Genomic DNA, 26,504 nt, shown 5'->3' on the forward strand with positions numbered 1-26,504 from the left:
AGCCAGGTCAAGTTGAACGGTCCCACAGTGACTAACAAATCAACCGCCCCAATGTCCCGCGATCTTCTGGGCTGAGTGCCAATTCTTTTACAGTTACTTTAAAAAACATCACAGTTAGGCAAAAGGGAAAAATGAATACATTACAAGACGAAGCAAATAGGGAAGCTTCAACTCTATTTAAAAATCACCTATCGACATTTTCATCAATAGTGCATCGCTATTTTGTACATGCTAATTAATACTAAGCTAAATTAATCCGTTCATGCAAGTTTGCTTGCAACTGGGAGCTATCCAAAAGGATCACATGCTTGACTCAAACACTTGTTTATATTAGCATCAAATCATGAAAGTTATTTTATTCCATGTATTCCGTAGCATATATAGGGTCCATCGTGTACCTTCGAACGCTTGCGAAGTTAGCGATTTTTATGAACTATTCCAGCACGACATGTTGAGTTAATTTGCCATAGCCTGCTGATCCGTTCGGTATTCCAAAAGTTCGGGTCGCGTAAACGTACTGCTGATAGGTTCATGTTAGCATTACTCAAATGACAGATTTGGGAAAAAAGCCAGATGTTTCATGGTCGTTTCAACGGCACCGAGGACATTGGCAGGACCAGGGGATACCAAGGAGCCGATTTTTGTCGACACCAGTCGCCAAGGCTTCGACATATTCTAAAACAGAACGCTATTTTGAGGACACAATAAATGCCTGTGTCGAAAGGTGATCTACGCATCTTCGACCGAAAAAATAGATAAGCTGTTTAGGCTGAAAAAATTTACCCTACGGTAAAAAGCGATAGCTTCCTTTTGCTAGCAGCCTGTCATTTGGTGGGCGCCGCATCGATTTAGAATCCTTTGGCTTCGCAAATATGGGATATCAGTCGCGTGGCTCTGCAACCAAGCACAGGGGTGAAATGAAGAGAGTGTACTTGCGTATGAATGACTCTCATTAGTATGTCTAGGGACTGCGGCGACTCCTAACGGTAAGACGCAGCGGTCGCTATCCAACCGTTGAATTGGCCGCAGCCTAGCGAGATAAAGGACCAAATCTGGACTCTAACAAAATGACGCTACGTTTTCTGTCATTGAAAATCCTTTACTTAAATTAGTTTTAAAATGCTTGAGGTTGGTGCCCTGAATCTGTCTCGTTTGATAAACCTGTGTTTTACAAGAGAACATCTACAAAAAAGGGTTTCCTATATTTTGAGCTTTCTACTTAAATAAACTAGTCGATTTTTAAGATACGATAATAATATATTCTAATGCCCACTTGCGATTTGCATTCGGTACATGTCAGTCAAGAGGATTAGGCCAATCAAGTAATTTCGTTAGGTCAAGGGTGACAAACCCTGATTCTCACCCACCCTTCTACCCCATTACTATTGCTTGTCAAACCAGAAGAGCTGTGCCAAATTAAACGATCTTTTCAGCGTAGATAAAGACCTCTTAAGAGCGGATATGTAACTAAACGTGGAGGTATATTGAGGAACCTGTGACTGAATGCCCTATATTCCCTTACACATTGTCAATAGGAGTTTTCCGACAATAAAGCTTCCTGGCTAAGGGTTTGTTCCATCACATGGGAAAAATCTCACATTGAACAGGAAACTGTCGGCTTCATCACGCATTCTCACAGTAGCTCATTGAGATTAATGGTGTCCATTTGAGCGTAGACGACCCTATTTAAACGGTGCAACTCACCCGAAAATACGAAAAAATATTATACACGTACGTACACCTCAGTCCGTCCATATTTCTACTGCCAACTATATTCTAACTAGGCGTCAATGCAGCATTTTCAATATGAAACCTATTTCGAATGTGAAAATACAAACGCTGCGATATGAGTGCTCACCTGTTACAACGATGGTCTTGCCATTGAGATCTGGAATTTGGTCATAGTACACAGTAGTACGAATCACGCTTCGAATAATTAATGCCAGCACAATGATACCGGCGAGCACGAAGAAGGCGATATACAACCACATCGCGAAATGAGCCGTAAGGCCGCTTTGGCCGTTTCACTAATGCGTCGCCAGGACGAAGTCGGATAACCAGCCTAGCGCAGGACCTTGGAAAGACGCCAGGCCTTCTTCTGGGTAGATCAGCAGCAGTTTGCTGTTCCTTGCTCTGAAATGAAGTGTCAGCACTAATTATAGATTAGCAGTCGTTCGACGGCTAAACAGCAGATAGCTTGGTTATACATTTTAATCGATATAAAACTATTATTATTATTAAAACTAAATTAATTGCTAGTGAAAAAATTCAAAGATAGGTAGTGAACACTGGAAAATATCAAGGACGGAGTTAACTATAAGCTGCGCATGTGGCCAGTGCTGAATATTCGATGACCGACCCGATCACATCAAGCACTTTGGTTCATCGTCACGCGCCTCTGATACAATAGCCTTTCTTCATAGACAAATTGTCAGATGTTCCTGTACCAGGTGTTCCGGGACAGTATTGACCGACCGCTCTACTCCCTCATGTTGAATAGCGCCACTCAGTTTGAGTCGTCGCTTCTTTTACCTCTACAGATTGCCCCATCAAGACAGACAACGCAAGTAACTGGGCCTCAGGTAGCGGTAAACGCCAATATAACTAAACTCGCTTTGTCGTTTTAACCTGTTACCACTCATTGAGCAACGTCTATACAAGTAGCATTTATTTCGTGGTACACAGGAATTATTTTAGCTAGTGTACGCGTTTGTGGCTTGCAGAGCTCTTTTTATTTTCCTTGTTGACCTTCATAAGCCTCCATTGTTCGAAATGTTCTTCAGTCGAAACTTCAAAATCGATTCAAGTGCCATTTTTTCCGCTCCTCTTTTCTTATTCACAGCTATAGTTCCTTCCTGGTCCTTTAATTAGCGAACTTAGAGGCAGCTAGACTAAAAGGCTTCGTTTATTTGGCTACACTCAAGTTACCGGCATCAAACGAATCTCTTGCGTAGCATACCATAAGCTTACCAACAGCTCCAGCACATCGATCGTGATAACAGCCGAAACGCTAGCTTCTCAGCAGACTTATAACATCGCGCTTTCACTTCAGAGACCATGGCGCCCATTTATTCACCTGCGTCCCGTACGATACTCGCCGACCCCTTTACCTCTGGATATTCGTCTGCTCCTAATTCTCGCACCCGAGCACAGGTATTGGAGCTCCACGAGGTACGCTTATCGCCGCAGCGTTTTTATTCTGCTCATGGGTACACAGATTTCTAAGAGGCTCATGTCGTAACCGGATGTCCATGCTGCTGTCACCACCTGGAGCAGTGGCGACGAGCACGGCAGTGATTGTGGCCCCGAGGGCGAAATATCTCCCGACTGAAATAATATAAAGGCTTTGTGTACCAGCGTCGGCAGAGGGTGACTAGCAGATGCTAACAGGCGGACCGAGCGTAGCGACAGCATGACGTGAAAAACGAGGAATTCCTTTTTTGTGTTTTGCCCTTCCGATATCGTGTACGGGCTGCTTTGTATGCACGTAAGAAGAAACGAAAGAGAATCGGAGAAAGAGAGTTAGAAAACACCCCTACAGCAAACTCAACTAGAGCCGTATATTGTTGAAGGAAAATTATGGTGCTGCCCATACATAAGGTAGTCAACAAATCAAGATGTAAATATAGAAGGGAAAAAAAATTCGCCAAGTGTTCACAGCATTTGAGTAAACGGTTATAGCAATAACACACGCAAATTTTTTATGTAGACTAAATCCGGAGGTCTACGGATCGACGCAGTGACGTCACGTAGACAGATGCGTCATCAATGTTTCGATAATAGCGGTATATTCTATACATTGAAGAGAACGCAATAAAGGAAAACATGGATAAACGTTTCCCTTTGTTGTGTTTTGCCTTGTGTCTTTGCTATTTGTGTGTATACGTTGGCTCGCCACGTAACGGAAGTCCGTTTGAAGAACCTCGGCGATGTTTTGCCGTTAAGTACAGTTAAGATTAAAAAATTAAGTTTAGTGTAATTAATAGATTTAAGTGGTGTGCATAGCGATATGCAAACAGTACATATATGAACTACGTGTACCGTAAGCGGGTAGTGCGTAAATGGCATATGTTATGCTCGGTAATATGTTAGCTCGAAAGAATTTTCATTTTGTCAGTAAAGTTATAAGGTTTTGTATGTATGCCAAACCTGTTGTGGCCAGTGTGAAAAAGAAATCTAGTAGTACCCGTTAACAACAATACGCTTGTCCTCTAGTGGGCCAAAGGCTCAGCCCACGTTGTATCTATCAGTAACTGTAATTTTTACACATATAAGAAGCTATATAAGGACAAGTTTCGATTTCAGATAGAAAACAACAATGTAAATTTGAGGGTGGGTATATGTTATCAGTGCTTGTATATAAATCTCGATAGTCCACAGCACCTGCCGCTCTTCAAAATGAGAATATATCATTAAGTTCTAGCAAGATAAAAGTTACCTTAATATTAATACATTGTTTATATAAACGTTATGTTTTTGTCTGATTTAAATAATGCGTCCACCCCTGCCTTCTAGGCTTTTTCTAGTTTTAAGTAGAACGAAAAAAGCAACATTAGCGAAATGCAAGCTCTTGTGTCTCGCTGTAAACAGACTACGGCGTTCCTTGCAGGGCCATGGCCGTCAACTTGTGCAGTAGGGGGTCGTTCAGTTGGCTCATTTGTTGGCTACGTGTTCGGCCTATTCCCGTCGTCCTACTAGATCTCTTGTGAAGACTTGTACGATTTGATTTGTATGGTCGAACAGCCATTAGAAAACAGAAATAACACATGCCGTATCTGTGAGTGACTGAGGTCAGCCCAAATAAGAGGGAATTTATGATCAGTTAAGGTGGATAACAACCCAAGGAAAGCCTCACCTATTAGATCATCATCGAGTGCTCTGTGTACTTTGTAAACATATATAAAAAAAATCTGTTGTTTAATCGTGTTTCAACTAGTTGTATGAATATTATTTAGCTAGCTAAGAATTACGTAAAGCTTGAAACGATTATTTTGTATCGCATAACTATTATCAAATCAAGTGCGAAACCCCGCTTCTATTAAATGTATCTCTTAGATTCTGTATCATTCCAGCGTTGTACTTGGGACTACCTTCAGTACAGCTCCTCACCTGTACATATCATTAAAGGTAATAAACCGAAGCAGTGAAGTAGATTAGGCTGTACAGTTTGACTTTTATACACCATATGCTCGCATGTAAATTCACAGGAGGGCATCAGAGCTCCCCTGAATCCTCTGAGCTGAGTATGCTATGTATTCGTTCCTACCTGGATAGGGAGCGCGGAGCTGAAAGATCAACCGAGTTAGACTGTCAATATTAGACATGTCTTGCTCATTTTGCTCTATTTTGAGTTATATTTAGCTTTGTTCTTCACGACCAGCCATCATTTTTGATCGTGTTTAAGATAAGCAATAATGTTGACCTACAACTCTGAATATTACACTATAGGATGATAAACTAACAAGATGTTAAACCAAGATAAAACGTTAGTAAGCAAAAAAAATCTGCATTTTTGGCCTTTAGCAAAGCTTCGTTTGAGCTAATTTTGCTAATGGACAACCCGGTAGCGCTCTGCTGGCCTCGCTAATAATAGTAACAAAGTGTTTTCACTTTGTTACTATTATCCTCAAGCATTTTTTCAGGCGTTACATTATATAAATCGGACAACAACATATTGTCAAAGCGAGATCTCGGCAAAAGGTTTTCTGAATAATCTATGCTAGACATGCATTGATTGCGAAATTATTATTATATTAACAAAAATCAAACTAACCGGAGTAATCGGAGTAAGAAGTCGATGATCTAAAAAAACTTTTTTTTTTTCACTTTTGCTTGCTCATTTCTCTTCGGACTGACTAAGGGCTTTTTGGTACAGAAAGTAGTGCTGCTTTCTCCGAGATAAAAAGCTATAGAGCTCGCACTTTGAAAAAAAAATGTCTTTTACATAAGCACAAGCAAATCCATAAACAGGCGACTGTACCAACACTCATATGAAAAAACCTTCCAACCTTCGTCTGTTCTGCTGAACCTAATCTCAGTACCTTTTACTGTATAAACCCCTAATAGGTAAGGCCGCGCTAACGCATAGCGCACATTAGTATATGGCACCAATTATCCAGAAGTATATATACCCATATATATCTTTCAAGACGTTCGCCACGAGGGGTTCGTGGATATGAAGCGCTGTACATCTCGTCCGTCCAACAGCTTTCCAATAATCTGACAAAAGGGTAAGCCTGCAATAGTTACAGCCAAAGTTAGTAGTTAATTAGGCCACAACGAGGGGCTTTATAATTTGAATCACATCGGCTTTCTCAACTTTCATTGATTAGCCGGTCAGCCGCCCTAGAGCGCTCGTTGCACACTGTCCACGTGCAGTTCCGTGAAAAAGGCCATATTATTTCCCTAGTAGCTTAAGTTGTTTTTGATTGTTTATCAATAAACAGCTCTTCTCGCGTAACCATTATTTCGCCGTCCACGGAACAGAAGATTGTGAAAGACCGCCTAATATTCAAAATCGTATTGAAGCCAAAAAAAGATACATTTCTACACAATCAACCAAATGATATGCCCGCTTTCGAAACCACATCGCTGTAAAAAAAAACTGTTATCAACTTCGTCTGTGTATCATGTACCGTTCACTTGAGACAATTTTGCTACGAAATACCTAGGGCTTTAATTTCCACTTAGATGCATGGTAGGCATTTAACGGACAAAATACGTACGGTGGATGTCACCTCTACATTCGAAAGGTTCTGTGAATATTTACACTATGAATATGACATGTTTTGCTAGAATCGATGACGAGGATTTCGCTCGCGGTAGCAAATAAGTTCGGATTTTGGTCAGACCTTTGATGAGTCAGGGGAAAGACTGACAAACTGGTCGTATGGCATCACAGGATAGGTTTCAGCAATAACAATGGAAAAGCACCGCAGCTTTATAGGAACTCGTTTTACAGGCGCAGACTCGCATTACTCTAAAGTGATAATTCTACATTTCAAAGCGTCATCAGAGAATTCTGTGCTTGGGAAAAATCGAAAGCTACGTTGAATTCGAAGCGAAAACGCTCAAGTCCTCAAGCTATTGCTGACGAGATCATTGGACATTTCGCAAAGATAGCCAGCCCCCAATACAGGTGCCTCGCCTCGACGTTCAAGCGGATCCTCGGGCAGAATTAGCATTGAACAGTTTATGGGCAAACGCAGCATCTATTCGGCTAAATTCTATCCGTATACTCGAAGTTTAGAGGGCTTTCGAACACACAAAAACTAATACCAGTTTCGAAGTTATTCAGGTTCTCGAAAATTGCTAAATATCAATGCTTTCGCACTATCCTGACCACTAACATCAGCTAACGCAGCTAATGCTAGCGTTGATATGCTTTTGGCAAGGGGTTACTGATGTGATAGAGTTTAAGTTGATAGATCATTTTCGCAATGTTATAACAGCCTTCAGCTGCCGGTCGGTCCTACTGCACATAGATCATAATAAACAGACTTCGGTTACTCTTTCAAAACAGCAACAAGTTATCAGTGTTGGGCGAAAAAAGATCAGATTTGAAACAACCCAATGATCAATACTTGGACACTAAATGTTCGTCGTTTTTATTCCGTTGATTCAGCTCCATATAATGGTGCAGAATGTTTGTAAGACGATCGTGTCCGTAGAGAACATACGTCAATGAAGTTTCCGCTCAAACTTACTAGGTTTGTCACTTAAATATAGAGCGAATAATAACTACTTCTGTTCTATACCCGCCAAAAATCATCCTAAGTTACTTTTGGCGTACCTCTGCTTTCGTTGCCTAAACGATAGGCTCACTCAAGCGCTTAGGTTCTGCGCAATAAAAGCAATACTCAAAGTTCGTGTTTCAAGTTAAGGTTTCATATTATTGCTGTTATATGCGACTGCACCACCTATATAGAGTGGTGCTTCAAGCGCCTGTTTTAATGGTGAGTTATCCAGGGAGCTTCCAGCTTTGAGATCGACAACTGATTCGGAAATATAACGACTTTATAGAAGGTTCTTCTGCTGAGAAGTAGCCAGAAGGTGCTTTATCCTGCTTACATATGATATATCTAAAAATATTATAGATCCATCTACTGGATATAACTTTGCCACGTTCCGCTGTCATCAGTCGCTCTAACTGTCACACGAATATAACCTTGGCTGCTGAGGGGTCTATTAGGCATTTTTTTCGCTTGCTGTTTACCATAAGTTTGGAGCTCCTAACTCGTCAATGAAAATCGTTCCTTTAATTAAATCTCCAATAAAAAAACCTTGTATAACATCAAGAAATGTGTAAGCACGATATGGAGCACCCGTGCACTAAAAACCATGTTCCAATATAAACATATATCCTGTTAATTCCAATTTAAAAGTCTAATCCCATATAGATATTTGGAGAGCTTAGTCATTGTCAAAACCACAGTTCGGCTAATACATTAGGGTTTCTGTTGTATATCCAAATCTCCCATGATTTAACTACACCCTGAAGTGTAATATATACACACAGAGGCAATGCTCAGTGTCGCAAAAAGGTATCCAACGTTTCCTCGAAATTACGTGTAGTTAGAATCTGAGAAATTATGAACATTACGGGTAAATGCCTCCGCGAGGGCGCCATCTTTGGCATTTGTGTGCTCCTCAAAAAGTAAAGCTATAAAAAATAAACGACCTGTAGAGAGCTTGAATTCTCGTTGGGACATCCACGCAGCACCTCCAACAAACAAGTACTTCGGTATCAACTAAACGAGTATTAGCTAGGAACTTAAGCCGACATTTCGGATATAGATGGAAGGGAATATATTTGTGCACTCAAGGTAACTTAGTCGCATCGGTTCATCTCAGGTCACCGCTGGTTAGAAATGGTTAAAACCACTATTAACAAGCACTCCTTTTCTGGTATGGAAAAAGCTAAGTCTTCTTCTAAATAGTACGAATTCCAACGGGCGTTCAAGCAAAGCCTGCGATTTGAGAGGTTAAGGCTCAAGTGGCTGGACACGGGTTTAGACCCATGGGCCATTTACCCCTAGGTAATGGGTCAGAAAGCTAAGGTGTAATTGATGTCGAGGTGTCTTGCTACGATACAAACATCATTCGTGACGAGCAACTGACGCTCATGAAATATTCAAGCATAATTTTAGTGCTTTCGCTATTCGTGTTACATAATAGAATTTCTGCTAGGAAAAAATAGCACCACAAGATTGGTGCACAAATGTGTTAACTAATAGACTGACAGTAAATGTAACGAAAATAGTATATGCCTAAAGCAAGGTAACAGGTTCTAGACATCACTCATAATTCACTAGCATAGTAAAAAGGCCACTTATCCTAGCCGAGGTCTGGCACATAATCGTTTACGACATCTATAGCGAAAGAGTATTTATTTGCCGTAATCTAACTGTCAATATCATATCTAACCACGATGCCTCCACATATTTCAATGTAACCTAAATTCAAAAAAAAAAAAAAACAGCTGAATAGCCGTTATGGCATTACCTTTTAAGCCGTTCAAATGCTTGACAAACATTTGGGTTCACCCTGGATTCGCTGGCAAAACTCCGTCATATCTACTTTTTCATATCTCTGCCAAAGCTTTGTTATGTAGATTGAAATTGAGAAATTGTTTCTCATTGGCTGTGTTGAAGCGTCACTTATTTACATCGTTATCTTAATGCCGATTCGAGTATAAGGGAGACAGACTGACACACGTCCGCAAGATATTGTTAAATCTATCATGTAGAGTAGTTTAACTTTAACCGATTGGGCAGTTAAACAGACACTTAAATATTTGAGCATCGCAGTAATTCTCATATACAAATGGCATATATATTTGGTAAGGCGCTAACCCATATCTCAGGCTATTACCGATCGAACAAATCTAAAGGAAAATATTCTGTTTTTCATTGTCGCAATAACAAAAAATACAGATGCGGCTTTCGCTGGCAACTGACAGGGTTTGTTATTGCGATGAAAATTATTTTTTGGACATTTTTTAGGCAGTTTAACGTAGTTAGCCCCCTACAAAGTTTGTGGTTTAGCGAAACAAAGACATGGCGGCTACGCTCACAGAGATCGAATCTATAATAAATATTCTGTCGGTTTTCAAGCGGCTATCGGCGTATCCTATTCTGAAGACTTCCAACCCAGGCTTAAATGATCCACAGTATTATCTACTGGCAGGGAAAACTATGGATACTTCCATATTTCGAATCGCAGACCTGTCCTAACTACGTAAGCACTCTTCATACGGAACTGTTTTCCCAAATCTTACAAATGTCGTTAATAAATTATTAGCTATCTGATTGCTTCACTGAAATATGTGCTATATATAAGAAGTCATAATTAGCACAAGCTAATTTTATATGGAGTACAATACAAAAATTATATGTCTATAGAAGCTTTATTTGAAGAACCACACATAATCCCCCTAGTGCGCCCCTGTTATTCCATAACGGCCGTTCTTGGCAATCACTCAGGAGGCTATTCATGATAGAAGACGTCTAAATTCATAGGTAGCAATAACGAACCTGCTTTCTCGATTCAGGTTTAATTCCTGCAAGAGATACCTGTTAACAAACAGGTATCATATATTATTAGGCTTAAAAACTAACTAGTACAGGATAATCAGGTGTCAACATACAAATATCACTATTGTAATTAAGGCCTGTTTAAATTTGCTAAGTGAACTGTATTTGCTTGCTACAGAGATACCATCCTCCGATGCAATTTTAAAGAGACAAGTGGACCTGCTAAAGAGAGCCTTGACATCAGCGATGGTAATATGTTACTCGTGTTCCTTTTTTTGACTGGTCCTTTTACCAGCGTGCCTAGCACGTCGATGATGATAACAACAGTAATAATAATAGTGATGCTTACTTCCACTAACTTTAAATGCAACCATACGCACTGAGCAGGACCCTTAAACAGTTGCGAACGTGTGCATCCGTAGAGGGTCCTCGGTCGTCACTCATGATAATCCGTTAGTGTTGTTTCTCGTATCAGTGAGTTTGCCTGCCAAAGATTTGCTTTTCCGTCGTAAAAAAAATTTAATATCACTTTGAATCTATATTCTTCGCACCGCGACTCTAGGCTCCATTCCAGACATCCAAGTAACGTCAACAAGTAAAAAAAAACCTCTAAATATAGGGGAACATTTGTGTCGTACCAGATATAGAGTATAGGTTTCATGGATCGAAGCAGCAAATTACTGAAAAAAAGCATCGCTTTTTACTGAAAGGCGAGCTGTCAGTAAAATGTCTATCGTTACGTTTGTTTCTCGTCATGTTTAACTTTGATCCATGAGATCAAATAAAGGCTTCGATCAATTATATTCGGGCTAGGTAAACCCTATATAACCTCTTGTGGCTCCACCCACGCGATCTTTTGCAAATATAGGGCGTCAGTTTTGGTTGAGTTGGACGTCCCGTAAATATTTATAATATATATAATCATATAATATACTACGTAGATTTGATATTTTACCGCTGCATACGAAATCTTATCTATGACATTCCATGCTTCCAATAGTTGAAGTAGACATGAAATAGGTTCGACGTAGTAGGCGCCATGAGTTAGGTTGGATTTTTGCGAATTACCAGCTACACACCAAACCGAACCTATAAACTATAACCTAGGCAAAAGGTTCTGTATAATAGATGTATCATAATCGCATACTTTCATATGCTTAGGTGAATAGGAATAATACTGAAAGAAACGAAGAGCGTGAGACTCCAGCTTCTGTCCCATTTTACGCAACAACGCGGAGCTGGAGTTAGCGCATGACAGCCATTCGGACCGTTCTATGTCTTAATGATGCAGCCTATAAACTTATGTCGCCGTCTGTTCGATACAAATAGCTGTTGATCTTATCGATTCGTCCTGCTAGGATTGTGAAATAGATCCTTATTTGTGGCCTTTCTTGAGCTTGCTACGGCTATAACGTCTGCTTGCCGCGGCCTCAGTCAGATTCGAGAAGTTTGGGTCTTTGCTTCAATGATACACAGAGTCAACGCTTCAACGTAGGTAATTTCATTGTGTGCTGTAAATATATTGCGTGAGGTAAAATGCAAATCAGCGATTAGAAGCCTAGCAGTTCGAAAGCAACGTCCGTCTGTGCTTTGGCTGTGATATTAAAATCTTTTGAAGAATCCCTTATTTTTGTAGCTTAGGAAAATGTTGCCAGTGAAGCTTACATCGAATTGAGATTTAATTTATATCTCGTATATAGGCTGGGCAAGGACTAAGAGTCCAGTGGTCCTGCATTGATAATGTCTGCGTTTTTAAGGTTTTAGGCTATGGGACAGAAAGCTGAAGATGGCTTACTAATATGACTTCGCTGGTGCTCGCTTACTTCGTTTCATCGAAGACACATTCTTTTACCCTCCGTAAGCGCCGGAAAAGACCGAACACTTGTTAACGTCTGCAATATCCAAAAAAGGTGCTGCCAAAAACGTCAACTATTTGCCGAAGCGTCCACGGATTGCTGCCCAGCTTCCAACGGCATCGTTTAAGGCAGTGCACAAGCGAACGAACAAATTTACCGTTTGTTTGTTCCTCTTATTAGGCAAATCATTAGCATCGTATAGTGACGAGGTAATGGTTGAACTCGCCAGCGGTCGGGACTTCGCACTTCTTACAGCATTTAGAGTGACAGTGGCTGCCTAATGAAGGTCGTTGAAAAGACTTCACTTTACCAGCAGTGCCAGTTAAAAATGCTCGATCAACACAAAAGGCTGACAGCCTCGCCGATGATTTCCAAAGAACGGTCACTGCATCGATTCTGACGGGCCATTTTTTCTCCTACTTCAACTTGATAGACAATTGTCGAACTGACCTGAATGTTCAGATCAAAAGGCGACAAACAGTATTATTTGGCTACGCACAACGCGCTAAAACCGGCACAATACTTTTCTCATGAACTCAAAGCAGCAGGAAGATCGTTTTCATGGTTTCGCCTGTCATTATACTACGATCCTACTTAGCTTAAGTCGTTATATATCTGCTAACCCGTTATATGTGGTCTAACGTAATTGGGAAGAGGGCCGCAAAGTATATTGTTAAATCGCGTTTCGACGTCTACTTGTGTAATAATTAGGCGAAGATGCTTACGTGATTTTTCTACTTGACCGGAAGAAAGGAACCCCAAGAAGACTGTATATATATATATCGAGAGCTTTACTAGCATAACTTAAGAGACGGACCAGAGGTGATTACCAGGATGACTTGAGCATTCTTACAGGGCTATGCATAAACATTGTATATTATTCCAATAGGTTTCATGACAACGACACAAAGGGTCAATTTGATCATGCTACGTAGTCTACAAGGTGTTTATTGTTTGCCTTTTATAGCCAACACAAGAGTGATGTGTTTCGCTGCGTACGGCACTACGTTCTCCGTTTCGGCTGACTTCTGCTTCGTATCGAGCTGACTTTTAGCGACAGTTGTACTGCCTACTTCACGCCTCATTGGCTATGTACATAGAATGTTATTGAGCAACGGCTGTAGTCAGAGAAAGGCGTTGGCATTTTAGCCCTATGGATGTACTTGTTTTTGTCTGTGGGTCAGAGGGGTTAAACAAAGTAGAGTGCCGCGACTATACGAACTCTATTTAGTAGCTGAGACAAATGTTAATGGCAGGACGTCTTCGTCGGTAATGCGAGTGGGTAAAACTGTGGGGTAATCCTGGAGGAAGTCCGGTCAGTACGATATAGCTTAAATTGGTGAAGAAGATTGCGCTTCGCAATGCCCTGTGACGGAGTTTGATGAAGCCAATGATGAACGTCCCCTGTCGTCGTTGTTGCTGCTGCTGAACTGAAGTCACAACCAACATACAAGATTATTAGACGAACTACGTCAATTTATTGTGCTACAGCTCAATCCCTTGAACGCGTCTTACTTTCCACATAGAAAAATTCAATAAAAAATATATATATATATGAGAGAAAGGGTAGACGCACGCAGGCAATCGTCATCCCCATCAGTCTTTAGTCTAGATAGTGAGGTAGCGTTCTGACTGACAGTCGATTGGTACGTTATTGACTAGAACTTGTTTATCATGCTTGATACCGACAGACCGAGTTGTTAACGCTAACGATGTCGGTTGACAATGCAGCACCAAAAATTGATCTCTGGCTTTTACCCACTCAACGTTTTTGTCCAGTGAGTTCCTTCGACTAAAAAGACAAATTAACTTAAGCGACCTGAGCTACGAACATGACGAAAGCTGTAGGAAAGAACTGCAACTGCGCACTCCGAAAACAATGAAGGCGGTGCCGCCGCTGAAGTAGAGGTCCGCCGTGCGTTTACGTACCAATGTTTTTAAGTAGCATGAGAATAAAGCGGGTGCAGCCGCTCAAAGCCTTCCCAATAAAAAACTACATTTAGTCAATTATGGCTTGCACAAGGTAATGTACGTTTGCAGCTGTCGTACACGTTGACAGGAATGAAGTGCTGATTGAATGTAGATAGCTGAGGTCAGTTTATCTCGAGAAAGAATTGTTCAAATACTGACTGTGATCGCTGAAGTACAGAGAAGTGCTGAAGGACGAAGCAAAACTTCACGTGAGCGTTATTTGCGCTCCAGCAGAAATACGACTATGGCCCGTTGACTGAAACCACAAACGTTTAGGCTAAGCATGTTTCTCGGCATGATCCACTGGGAAAGTGCAGTGTCAGAGTGAAATATAATTGAAATTTTCTCTTCGCTGCGTCTACAAAGGTTAGCCGGCCAGGCCGAAATAATTAAGCCATATTACCTGAGGCAATGGCTAACGGCCTAACCCAATGTAAACACTGAAACGTTTATTTAAGCTAAATATACAATCAGTCATTTTCCATATATATAACGTTTTCCATAATCAGTACGAGTAATCATTGAACAGGTTGTTTGTCTTGTTCCCGTAACTTCATTCAGTTACCCGGTTAGCTTATCTAAGACTAAATATGGACATAAGATTTTTAGCAGAACAAAAATAGTCAAGGCTGTGTATGGCTGATTGTGTTGGGTCTATTTTTACCTATAATAATAGAATAGATTATCAGCAAAAAACATTATTTCAATTATGCCGAGCGTTTAGCCAATTAGCTCTCGCATGCAACCCACAAAAAATATATCTTTACTATAGGGGACCATATCCGTTAGCGGGATCTGTTAAACTTGATCTTTTATAGAAGTTTGTGAAGCTGGGCGAATTGACGATCAGAACAACTTCCAATAACTGGGCCGTATGTCAAATAGTATTATGTCCAGCATAAACTGCTATTTCAAATCAAGTAGCCTCACAAAAAGACAGACCGAAGATCTGTTTACCTCATTTAAAAACCTCAAATTTATGTAAAAACTTAAGCCTCTCGAGTTAGCTCTAGCTATACCTAAAAGAAAGTCTAGAACTACGAGAGCTTCTAGGCTTTCTCCTGATTGAGCAAGCTGTTTAGTACGACGGCGTAGACCTTGAAAAGCTACCCTTACGAGAGGCAGGGGAAAACAGAGATCTTCACAAGCTCGAGAAAGAAGTTACAGCCTTGGGTTCACCGGCCGTTGTGCGCGCATCTGAGAAGCTTCAGAGTTAGTACCGCAAATGTCCATGGCAAAGTCTTCATAAAAAGCTTTCGTTCTGCGTTACTATCTGCCAAGTGGCCTTCACGCGGAGAGATCTCATACGACAGCTGGGGTTGTCTGCTACTTCTAATGCGTGCATACGTACGTTTGTATGGATGTTCAGTGCATATTCGACTAGACTAAAGAATAAACAAAAGAAATAATTCTAATTTCTTTCAGAGTCGCACATATTTAATACAAAGATCACAGCTGGCTTATAAAATACTCAGTTTTTTTGCTCATACACCAGCCTATAGTCGCGCACGTATGGTTTCACTCAATTGACTTGGAGAAAGGTTATAAGCGGAGAAAATGGTGATTTAGTATATCGTCGAGAACTGTTTACGACGATGGTGTGTAGACAGCCGATCTAAGTCAATAAACACACTTCCTGCATTAACAGTGTGATACTCTAAACATGCCGTGTGGAATATTTTCTGTGTAGCAAAATTTAAAGTGGGGCCCCTGTCCATGTGACTACACGTAGATAAAGTTCCCTTGCAAGTTCCCTCTACGCCATCTTATGCTAGCCATCGAAAAGTCGTTTGCTTGGAGAGATGTAATGAAGCGTAAGGGAGTATCCATAACAACAGAAAGTAGCTATCTTCTGTCTCCAGTTGCTAACCGCAAATATTTGGTTGTTGGTTAATATCTGTTCAGGCTTTTGCTTAATGTAAATCGGTTGATACCTAAGTGACATTAATTTACGTTTGTCTTAATCCTTGTGACGACACGATGTTCTCGGTATATTTTTTCTCGATCAACCACTTCAATTTTTCCTTCGAAGATTTCCATATCAGTCTATTGGCTGTCGACAATAATACGCCACCGGTGGTTTCTATGAGGTATGAGATCTCATCTTTTAATCGATATTCGCATCTGGCGCATGTCTTCATTATTTTGGCGTCGCTAGATTAGACTATAATGCTTGACAAATTTGGCCTAAAACTTTCCTCAGTTGACCCTCAACGGTCTCTTTTACGATTCGCCTAGGTACCACTTTCTTCCAATATTGTGTTCCAGTATTGACTATGAGAGCCAAACAAAAAAGGAGATTACTATCTAACATGACTACTGATGACTGAATTTTTTTACCGGAAGCTCAAGCTGGGTTCACGCTAGTATTCGAATCAAAATTTCGTTTCCATCCTTCCGGTTAGCGAAGGAACACGTTACTATACATGTTATTAAATTATCTAAATATAACAATCTGGCCAGTCATATCGGTGTTACGCTGCTGTTTAGGTCACGTACATCGCCCCCCAAGATAAGACATTTCTATTATTCCTCTTTTTTATCCATCGTTTATAAGATCTTTACGGTATTACGATAATATAATTACAATAGATTTTAGTAGTACATAATTACCGAGCTATCGTAGGTACTATTCCTTCAACATATTCTCACTTTATAGTGTCCATCCTTCAAGTAATCACTAAGCAGCCCGGCAAATACAAAGACCTGTGGTGGGTCGCTCAGCTCGATGCGGGTTTAGGCTCCTTAAGCTCCGCTTCGTCGATCCCTTTTTCATATTTAGACCGCGCTCTAATTGGCAAAGTTTGTGGTTATCGTAAAGTTAACTTATAAGCCAATTAATACTTCTGAAAGTTCCTACGTTATTCACCAACAATATTTCCTTCTTCGACTATCCATTTCCCGCTGTATCTAAAAGATCTTTGTGATAGCACGGTGGTAATGTGTTCGCCTAGAAAGCCAAAGGACCCGTGAAATAACATAGATTTAAAAGCGGACATAGAGACACGCTGAGAAGTATCAGACGTCTGAGGCAACACTTCACGGTAGTTGCACCGAAGCTGAAACCCGAAATACTTAATAATTTCTGTATCTCAACTAGCTTCCCAAACTCTTATCTATAAGAACAACGGTCCAAACAAATTATCCTACCCCTTGCCAACCTACAGTTCTTATCGCTTTTGGTGTTCTATTATCAGCCAGCTTTAGTGTCAGTATGACTTGGGCTGCTTTTTCTTTTCTATCGGCTAAGGAATATTCCGCTGAAGACGATCCTTTGGGCAATACTCGACAATGTTAAAACGTGCGTTTCCAGTAGCAATGAACGGGCAGGGAGGGACATTTCAGGATGTGGCTTAATTGCGCTACTCATACCGCTCCTGGATTTTCTGGCAATATCGGCGTTTCTTCATGGGGCGCTATTTATCCAAATCAACATTTTTAGTATTTTTTTTTTCCACTCGTGCAGATTATCGGAAACATCGGCCAGTATACAGTCTTAGGGCCCGTCCTGTTTCGACCCTATATGCAGTTTCTCTATTTATATGCAACCAAAGTACTTGCACCTCTATCATAGCTTCTACTGATATCATCTCAGTGCTAAATACTTGGAAAATTAAAATCTTCATGCTGGCTAATTATAGTAATTTCATCTGCTTAGTGGGTCCTGTCACCTAAAATTTGCCGTCAAATGTAGTCCACATCTTATTACTGCACGCAGCGTCTCTACCTTCAGGCAAGTACGCGGCACGACTTATCAATTCTGCTACATCACTTCACCTCTGTACACAATGCAAGGTTTCATAGCAATTTCCAGAATAACCGTGTTCTTTTTGAATGTCCCCATGTGATTTACCCTCTCTCTCTCCCTCTCTCTCTCCCTCTCTCTCTCCCTCTCTCTCTCTCTCTCTCGCTCGCTCTCCCATCTTAGAAGCTTAGTATAATTTCTGAATTTATAAGTTCTGATTACAAAATGTTGCTTATCCTTGTTATTTCTTATTGTTTCGGAGGCTGGCTATAGGCTTAAAATAAGATAGCGTCAAGTCTAATAAAATGATGCCCGATGCGCTACTCCTCGGGTTTCTCGTAATCTTTCTATTTGCCCCTTTGTTAATTTCCTATACTCATTAACTCCGCCTCTATCTCGCAGTTCATCCAATACTTGATAAAAGATTTTTTTGTTTTAACCTTCACGGTCTGCTCTACAGGCCTGCCTCGCGCCGTAAACGTCACTCACGCTTTTCACCGTTGATCTTTGTTATTGCCACACTCAAGATTGAAACGAGCAACCTCCAATAACCTAACTTTTTTTTTAACGGATCACTGTCTTAATTTACTTGTTCGTTGAACTACTTTAGCGTAACGAATATTTGAGTATATTTTAAACTAAATTAATGGATGGAATGTCACGCCGTTACAGTGAGCAACAATATGGACGAATTGCATCTTTTTTAAACTATAGACTATACGTGAAACGCCATTTTGGTTAGTGGTTACATGTTCTGCCTGATCCATCCTTTTTACATGAATCATGCAGCTGATAAGTTATAAAATCAGTCGATACACCCGTACGCATCTGAGTGATCAGGGGTCGTGTTTCGACGTTCCGACTTGAAGCGTGGTCAACTCCATGCACCAACGCAGCCTAAGTAGATAGAGGTTAACAGTCAATTTTTTTTAAAGGCTATCTTTCAATGAAAATGCTGATACGGCCCTTAGTGAAACGACATGAAGAAAACTAAGAGCGGAAAGGTCGCTTTTTGCCAGCGGCACCTTTTGGCCTGAATGTGTTAGACGTGATTTTAGGAACATCTGCATAGGTTAGGCATCAGCTAACATTTATTAAGTTCAACTATCGACAATGGATAGTTCTATAGTGCTCGGTAAAACTTATTAAAATATCTCAAACTAGTAATTGTATCTACAATAAGTGAAAAAGTATATAAAGTATCTATATAGATTTCGGTCAAAAAAGCGCTCATTTATCTACTGAACGAGAACGTCTTTACAGATCTGGGGCTGAATGAACTAGAATCAAGATAGTTATGAAGCTTACTTGATCTCCCTACATCTGCTCAAATAGTAGAAGGCATCTGTGCAAACTTACCTTTCGTACTTATATCAAAGGCCATTATAAATATTTCCAGTGTCCGATGTGAGAAGTCATTTGTTTAGACTAGAGGCATTTCTCTAATTGTCTCCTACACGACCTTCTTTGAATGTACCTATTGAAGTATACTCGAATGGTTGCTTTTGATGCCTTTAGTTTTCACGGACGGATCACCGGCTTGAGAAGTCAACTAGAGGCACCATGTCGCCTAATGGTAGAAAGGTAAGAATTAAACTAAGGTACGACCAGACTTCTCCGTCTACCCGCTGTCTTACAATATTGGTTCATATGATATATGGCTGTTGATTATAATTCAATTGTTATCAGGCTCTTTTGTTTGATAAAGCAGAATATATGAATTATACGAGTAGAACTAGCAGAAACAACCATATATCAAAAGAATAATGGATGTTCTATATATATAATGATGAATGTCGGGTAATTTGGACTACATGGAAATTTAAGCGATTCCACATATAAAAAACCACTCGAAAGTTGTAAAAATTGAACAAGACTAAATTAGTCATACATGAGGTACCGACTTTGGCTCGTAAAATGGTAATCACTAGCGAACATTGGGTGTACGCATGTATAGCTCTGCTGGTTATCAGCACCTTACGCAATACGCTGTGTTCGATCTTCGCAGATATTGTTATCGAACGGAAAAAAGCAGTATGGAAGTAAAATCAAAAGCGCTACAAATGTTAACCTTTGCACACCGGGTAAACCTATGCCATAAAGACATACAAATAAGACCAATAACGTCTGCCGTCGCTCTTGCACGTAGGTAACCGCTATAAAAACCTCTGTAGTTGAGAGAATATTGTGATGAGTTACTCTAGTTGAAATTCGACACAAGTTACTATATATTTTAAAATATATTATACTCTATATGTTAGATAACAACATACTATCCGTTAAAACCCAAACGAGTTAAGACGAATATTTTTTTTGGGTATATATTTAGACGTTGTCAGTTTTTTTTTTGTCACATTGAGTCTGGTCTATGGGCATGAATATGTATTTGACGTTAACAGGAGTGACACAGAGACAGCTCGAGATGCTTATTTACCCGTGACACCCTATTTACCAAAACCTTAGTCTAACGAATCAATGGTAGTTTTTTAATGTCTCAAAAGAGCTTTTCAAAGCCAAAAAAGCGAACATCTAATGAATGGACAGACCTACAGATAATTTCAACTTGGCCTTATTTCACTCGATTTAAAATCGCATACCAGGCTTTATCGCGGGTACTGAAATGTCTTTATTAAAAATATGGTATCTTTCATCTTGTCACAAAGCGAACTCGCTACTTTTTGGACCCACTACCCCAGGAAACACCCATTTAAAGGGGCACTATGGCAAACGAAAAAGTTCAGCAAAAAACGTCGTACGTTGGAGACTTTCGTAAGTGCGTGATAAAACATTCCCTTATTAATTTTATTAAAATTGTTAGGTTTGTTGTAGAACTAGGTAGCAATTTACCATTGAATTTAGGTAAATACGATCTTTATTCATGCGAAATAGCCAGACTAGCTAAACTTTTCATAGTGCAATCAAGCAATGGATCCTTTATGAAAGCACAATACTAAAGACCGGCTCGCTTGCTTTCTCTTTCGCGCTATATATATTGTGAAATTAATTTCCTTTTGCATGCTAGCGCTCAATTTTTGCAAAACACACAAGAGGTCTATCACAGGCAGCTCGAGCAAGCTTTGCCTCCGTTATAAAGGGCATCTGTAAACGACGATTGTCCAACATGTTTTGCAACATACGAAAATTCGGTATATTTGCATGAAGCAGAGACGAGGATGGGGACGACAGTCATGGCTGCCTCTGTATAGGTCGGAGGACCAACGACCTTAATTGGATGCCATTTGGTAGTAGGGTTGTGCCATAAGTGGCAGGCATCGCGCGTTACGAAAACCTGGCGTGGCACAATAGGAACAAGCTCTACAGGACGTTACCTGTCAAAAGTCGCTAGTGGAACGGAATAATCATGTGTATCTATTCTGTTCTGTTCAATTTGAATCTAAATCGTATCGGTTGTTTGTTTGCCGTATTAAAGCAGGCAAACAGCGCTTTTCCGTCGTACGTAAAGTGAATATCACGAAGACACGGTCTTTATATGCTCCAAAATACAGAAAGACTATAAAATAATAATTATGCATATGGCACCAGCTCCTGCATCGAACCTACTTTCTTTTCTACGGCCTATCAACAAAACAGGCTTCTTATCGCCTGAATTCAGCCGCCGACCTGATACATTGCATGAGAGCACGTTAAACTAGTAATGAAAATGAAAAAGCTCGAGTGAAACGAATGCCGGTAACGTCGATGGTCAAATTCATAGATTGAATATACTATGGATCTACAGCTGCAAGTGTGCTACGTTTTATGCTCGGTATTACTCTGGCAAGCAAACCATGAAGGTCTCTCACCTCACATATGCGACGGGAAGAAACTTTTTGAAGTCCACACCATTTTAAGCAGGACACAAATGAGCCTGAAAGTACTGCTTGCTTGGATGATGTCTTACCACTACAACATTTAGCGTTTATCGGACTGTACATCAATGCTAGGGAAACAATATAGGACAATACGATAGTCCAGATCAACACATTTTCATTTCACCATCCCGCCAGTACATTATGAGTGCACACGATACATCCGCAACGAACAACGGTTAAGTAGCGAGCTACACGGTAGTGCTGCTAGTGGTCGTAGGTAAGTTGAAACATATGTATGCCCAGTGATTAGATAGAAGTCATTGATAATGAAGATCCCTCTGGGTTTATTAATCAGACAATCGACATGTCTATTATACTCAGGGGACGAACAGCACGTGGTGTTCTCGCAACTACTGCCGCTACAGTTATCACCGTAGGCCGTTTTTAACTCGTACAGTCTAGTGCCTTTCGCGAAACAACGAAAATCAAGCGACAATATGTCTATCAAATGGCATTCACTAATATCAGGGGGACACCATCATCTGATCGCACTTTCTATACATAATACAATATTGTGTTGAGTCTATGCCATCGTCGTCATCACAGCGGCCATTGAGTAATCTCTCCTTCAACTCGCGCATCGTCAACCACAACACGAATGATGGTACGTTGTAGGTTTCAGCACTCGGCGTCCAGCGCTATTCAGTCTTTTTTTCTTGTTGTTGTATTGTTTTTTTTGCGGTAGCCATATACTATTCTGCTATTAATACCAGACACTATTTCTGCTGCGGCAGCCTCCATGGGCCTTAGGCTGTGCGGTGTTCCCGCGGCTCTATACACCTATATGGTCTATATCGTCTCACTCACGGCTAACCGCGTCAGGTTCGCCGACGGTCGGCTGTCTCGCCGGTTGAATTTCTTGTCATGCACAAAAAGAGGCCACTTGTATGAGTCTCGTCCACGGAGAGACAAAAATCGTGAGTTAATGGCTATGTCGTCAGTAGCAGTATACGTTGTAGCGGGACATAGCTTAAGCATCAGCGTTTGAGCGACAGGTTCATCCGGCGAAATCTGTGATCCCCGCCGGCAGAACGGATAGGACAAAGGCACCCTCTGCTCGAATGCGCGTTACTGACATCGGTTGGGTTTGGCATAGGGAGCCAGTAACCAGGCATCGTCTTCGTATTCTATGCCAGACGATGCCGGGAGAAAGATCTTGGTTCGCCCTGTCGTGTGGTTTTGGCACATCTATCTTTTCTTTCCTTGTCAGTTGTATTTGCAACGGTATCGGCTTTCGTATCTAGGGTATAAGCAAAAGTATATCTCCAGCAGTGGCGAATATTTTTGAGTCGGAGGTTTGTAGATGGCATCGCGATAGAGAGAAGGCAGCACATGATAATCGATGCAGGCTCAACCCTAATTTCGGCATTTCGAAGTAACCGATGCGAACCACTCGTACTAATGGCAGATATTTTAGGATAGTGTCTACTGAATAGGCAAGGGCAGTAGAAGCAAGAAGACGATGCGCAAATTTAATAGTATTAGACGATGTTTCATAACGTTTGCGATAGAAGCGCCGACACGATTATGGCTCGATGCGGATAGGAGACGAAACAATTGCCTGAGGGACAAGCATGTATCCGGAAAGGTCTTTTGAAGATCTTGAGTTACTTATCATCCGGGTCTTTTTTTATTAGTGGTACATAGTTCGAAGCGTTATGATACAAGGAGGTTGAGTGTTCTTTGTTTTTTGTTTGTGTAGTACTGACAATTGTTACCTTTTGTTTCTAGTAGTAGGTCAGCGTTTGTTGGTAGGGTAGTCACATTACGTATAGTACATTATTTGTTTACCGCTTTTTTCTACAACTGATTGACCAAGCGAGGCGCATCCGGGTCTTTTCAGGGCCGAAAACTTCGCTGAGTTTTTTTTCTGCGTTTTGGGTGTTCTGTACTCGAGCGTTGATCACATTGCTGCTTATTCATTACCATCACTACGTGCTGCTGCTTAAAAGGTCCTGCTCTATTTTTTTTTGTGTGAAAGCTTAGAGCAATCCTCGCGATTGCCTATAATTAAGCCATTATTTCTTATTTCGTTGCTTTGTGTGGAGACGTCTACGAGAAACGAACTCGTTGTTGGCAATTTTTTTTGTTTGAACTACACGAGCGCTGCAATGGCGGCTCACAGAAAGCACCATTACTAGCAGACCGCAAAAAGGTTGTAGCTACAACTAACATATATTTTCGTATAAAAAAAAACTGTCTTCTGTTTTCTATTCAGTGGTAATCACTAACAATAACTCTTAGTTTTTGGTTTTTCTCTTTGTTTTTTATCAAAACCAGGACAGGTAGCGTACGGATTAAGTGGGGATGCTGTGAGAAGAAGCTTATAGGTGATATATGTGTCACGAACATTCATGCTATCTTGTTGCCTTCATTTTAGGATTAATGATATAATAAAATTGACGATGACAGTGTGACCTTCGTGAAGGAATTTGATGACAATTTTGAGTTCTTATTTTTTGAAGTGTGTCAATTAATAGATGCGCCGCTATTAGCTACTTACAGTATTATCGCATTCATATGGCAAACGAATTGCCTAAAGAAACGGAAGATTTTTTTTTTTTTTTTCTAGTTGTAAACATGCTACTGGACTATCGCTCCGAAGCATTCCTGTGAAAAATGGCAGTTGGGTTTCCTTTGTGTTCGTACTACATGCTGTAACGCTGATGGTCTGGTCATTTGGCACGCCCACAACGCATTTATTTATCATTCGCCATTGAAGACACCAGCATTGCTAGATTCATTTAAATCTTTTGGTGAGCACTTTATTACAGTGCTATACATTTTTAGCAACCTTTACCCGTAGATCCTTCATCATCTATTCACCATTGTGTCACTGTGTTCAACTTGTGGAGTGCTCTACATGGGCTTCTGATGCGAGTATGACCGGGTATCGGTATGACCGACCAGACGACTCAGGGAAGACAATTTTTATTGGCTAGCTGCCAATTTGCGACAGGCCCGATTCATTTACTAGGGTAGACTAATGTATTCAGCTACTGATTTTGTCATAATCGATGACCACGCAATTTTACTAGTATCTACGGATAGAGAGATTATGTAATGGTAATAGCCATTGGTCGGGGGCTTCAGCCGATGTCTTCCACCTGTTGGTTCTTTTGTAAGCCTTAGACTAAATGTGAGTGTACGCAAAACTTACGTGCGTCGACAGGCGCTACTTGAATAAGCAACGCTGTCAGCTTTTGGTAAAAGCCTTGGTAAGGCTTTGCAACAGACGCATGCACGAGTTGAGCCAGAGAAATCAATGTATACATTTCCAAACACTCAGACATTAAATACGTTTCGCTAATGTGGCCTAGATCATTAGAAGAGTGAAACTGGGTGCCATTAGGACATTACGTGCTACTATACTCTACCTAGATATTTTTAGTACATTGAATCGCAATACTTTATTCGTAGAGGATTAGCCTATGATCGTATTTATTAGCAGACATATTTAGCGTCCATTTGTTATGCGTCAAAATATAAACTTTTATCCAATCTTTCATAGCTTATCCATTGGCCGTGTTCACTTAATTATATGTTTGGCTTGTTGTCATGTCTAGATTATGCAAACTTCATATACATACATGTTATCGTGCACTATTGATATTTATGTATATATACTACAGACGGACGTATATAATCTGGGATAGACTGATGATTGTCCAAAATAACTTCTATCAATCAGTAGCAGAGTAAGTTGGTTAGTCATCTCGAAGGACCGGTGCACTCTAGCGTATAGTCTGTTGCTGCCAGCTTAGAGATATATATATTGCATGAAATATACTCTCTTTTTTTAGTTTTGTAGTCTCAACAACAGACAAAATTATCGGTTTAGCGTTGTCTGTCGAATATCTGTTCACAAGACAAGTACAATATAGAAATCTGTCGTCGCTCAGTTATTACTATTCGTACATAACACTGAAACCTAACCGTTGCAGCGTGTGTCTTTGTCCTGCATACGTCTGTTGCATCACATATAATGTCCAAACGTTTAGCCAGAAATAGACGAGGTTGCATTGCATATTATGAGCTAGTTATCCTTCTCTAGAAGAAACATTTTCCTAGCTTGTCATTCTTATACGCCTCTAGACAATTCAGTGTACTTTCTTGCAGGAGCAGAGGACCCGTTTACGTTTAAATAGTCAGGACAAAATCTTACTATTTGGTGCCATTTCACAAACAAACACGCAAGCACATTTCTCACTGCTTGTGGCGCGGGCCGCTTTGGATGACTGGGAAGGGGGGCAAAGAGACGAAACTAAACAAAAAGGTTGATACAGGCACCTTTTTATGTTACTAGCCATAAGCCAGCCGAAGCGGAATTAAGGGTCGGACGCTTGGATAACGCGCCAGTTCCTTTTAGAGACGTACGTGAAAAGGCACATACAAAAAGAGTGCATGGCTGCACATTTTATGCTAAGACCAGTATGCTGAATGTGGTTCAGAGGCATTACTAGTAGCACAAAGAATCCTTGTCACCTGAAAGTTCAAACGCGCCGGCTTTCTTTTCACGCTTGTG

At 40.6% G+C, this 26,504-nt stretch overlaps 1 protein-coding gene and 1 long non-coding RNA gene across 7 annotated transcripts in view; one reads left to right on the forward strand and one right to left on the reverse strand.

Moving 5' to 3' along the window:
• The window catches only part of LOC111254819 (retinol dehydrogenase 14-like), a 71,500-nt gene extending 48,266 nt beyond the window's left edge, over positions 1-23,234 (reverse strand). For 2 of the 6 annotated variants that reach the window (XM_022816068.2, XM_022816067.2), the window contains exon 1: positions 1,859-2,133. In XM_022816068.2, coding sequence (XP_022671803.1) covers positions 1,859-1,991 — 133 coding nt within the window. In that variant the 5' untranslated portion in view covers positions 1,992-2,133. Of the gene's footprint in view, positions 1-1,858; positions 2,134-2,359; positions 2,381-2,970; positions 2,993-6,131; positions 6,237-21,910 lie in introns of those variants that run through there. The other 4 variants (XM_086974527.1, XM_086974528.1, XM_086974529.1 and 1 more) reach the window with 4 other exon arrangements.
• Positions 22,447-24,411, forward strand: LOC147754414 (uncharacterized). Its single transcript, XR_015316775.1, has 3 exons — positions 22,447-22,583; positions 23,823-23,931; positions 24,260-24,411. It is a non-coding gene; the product is annotated as an uncharacterized LOC147754414 (long non-coding RNA).
• The last annotated feature ends 2,093 nt before the right edge of the window (positions 24,412-26,504 follow it).

This window comes from Varroa destructor, unplaced genomic scaffold, assembly GCF_002443255.2.
Source record: "Varroa destructor unplaced genomic scaffold, Vdes_3.0 BEIS01000007.1, whole genome shotgun sequence".
In the NCBI taxonomy this organism is placed as follows: Eukaryota; Metazoa; Arthropoda; class Arachnida; order Mesostigmata; family Varroidae; genus Varroa; species Varroa destructor.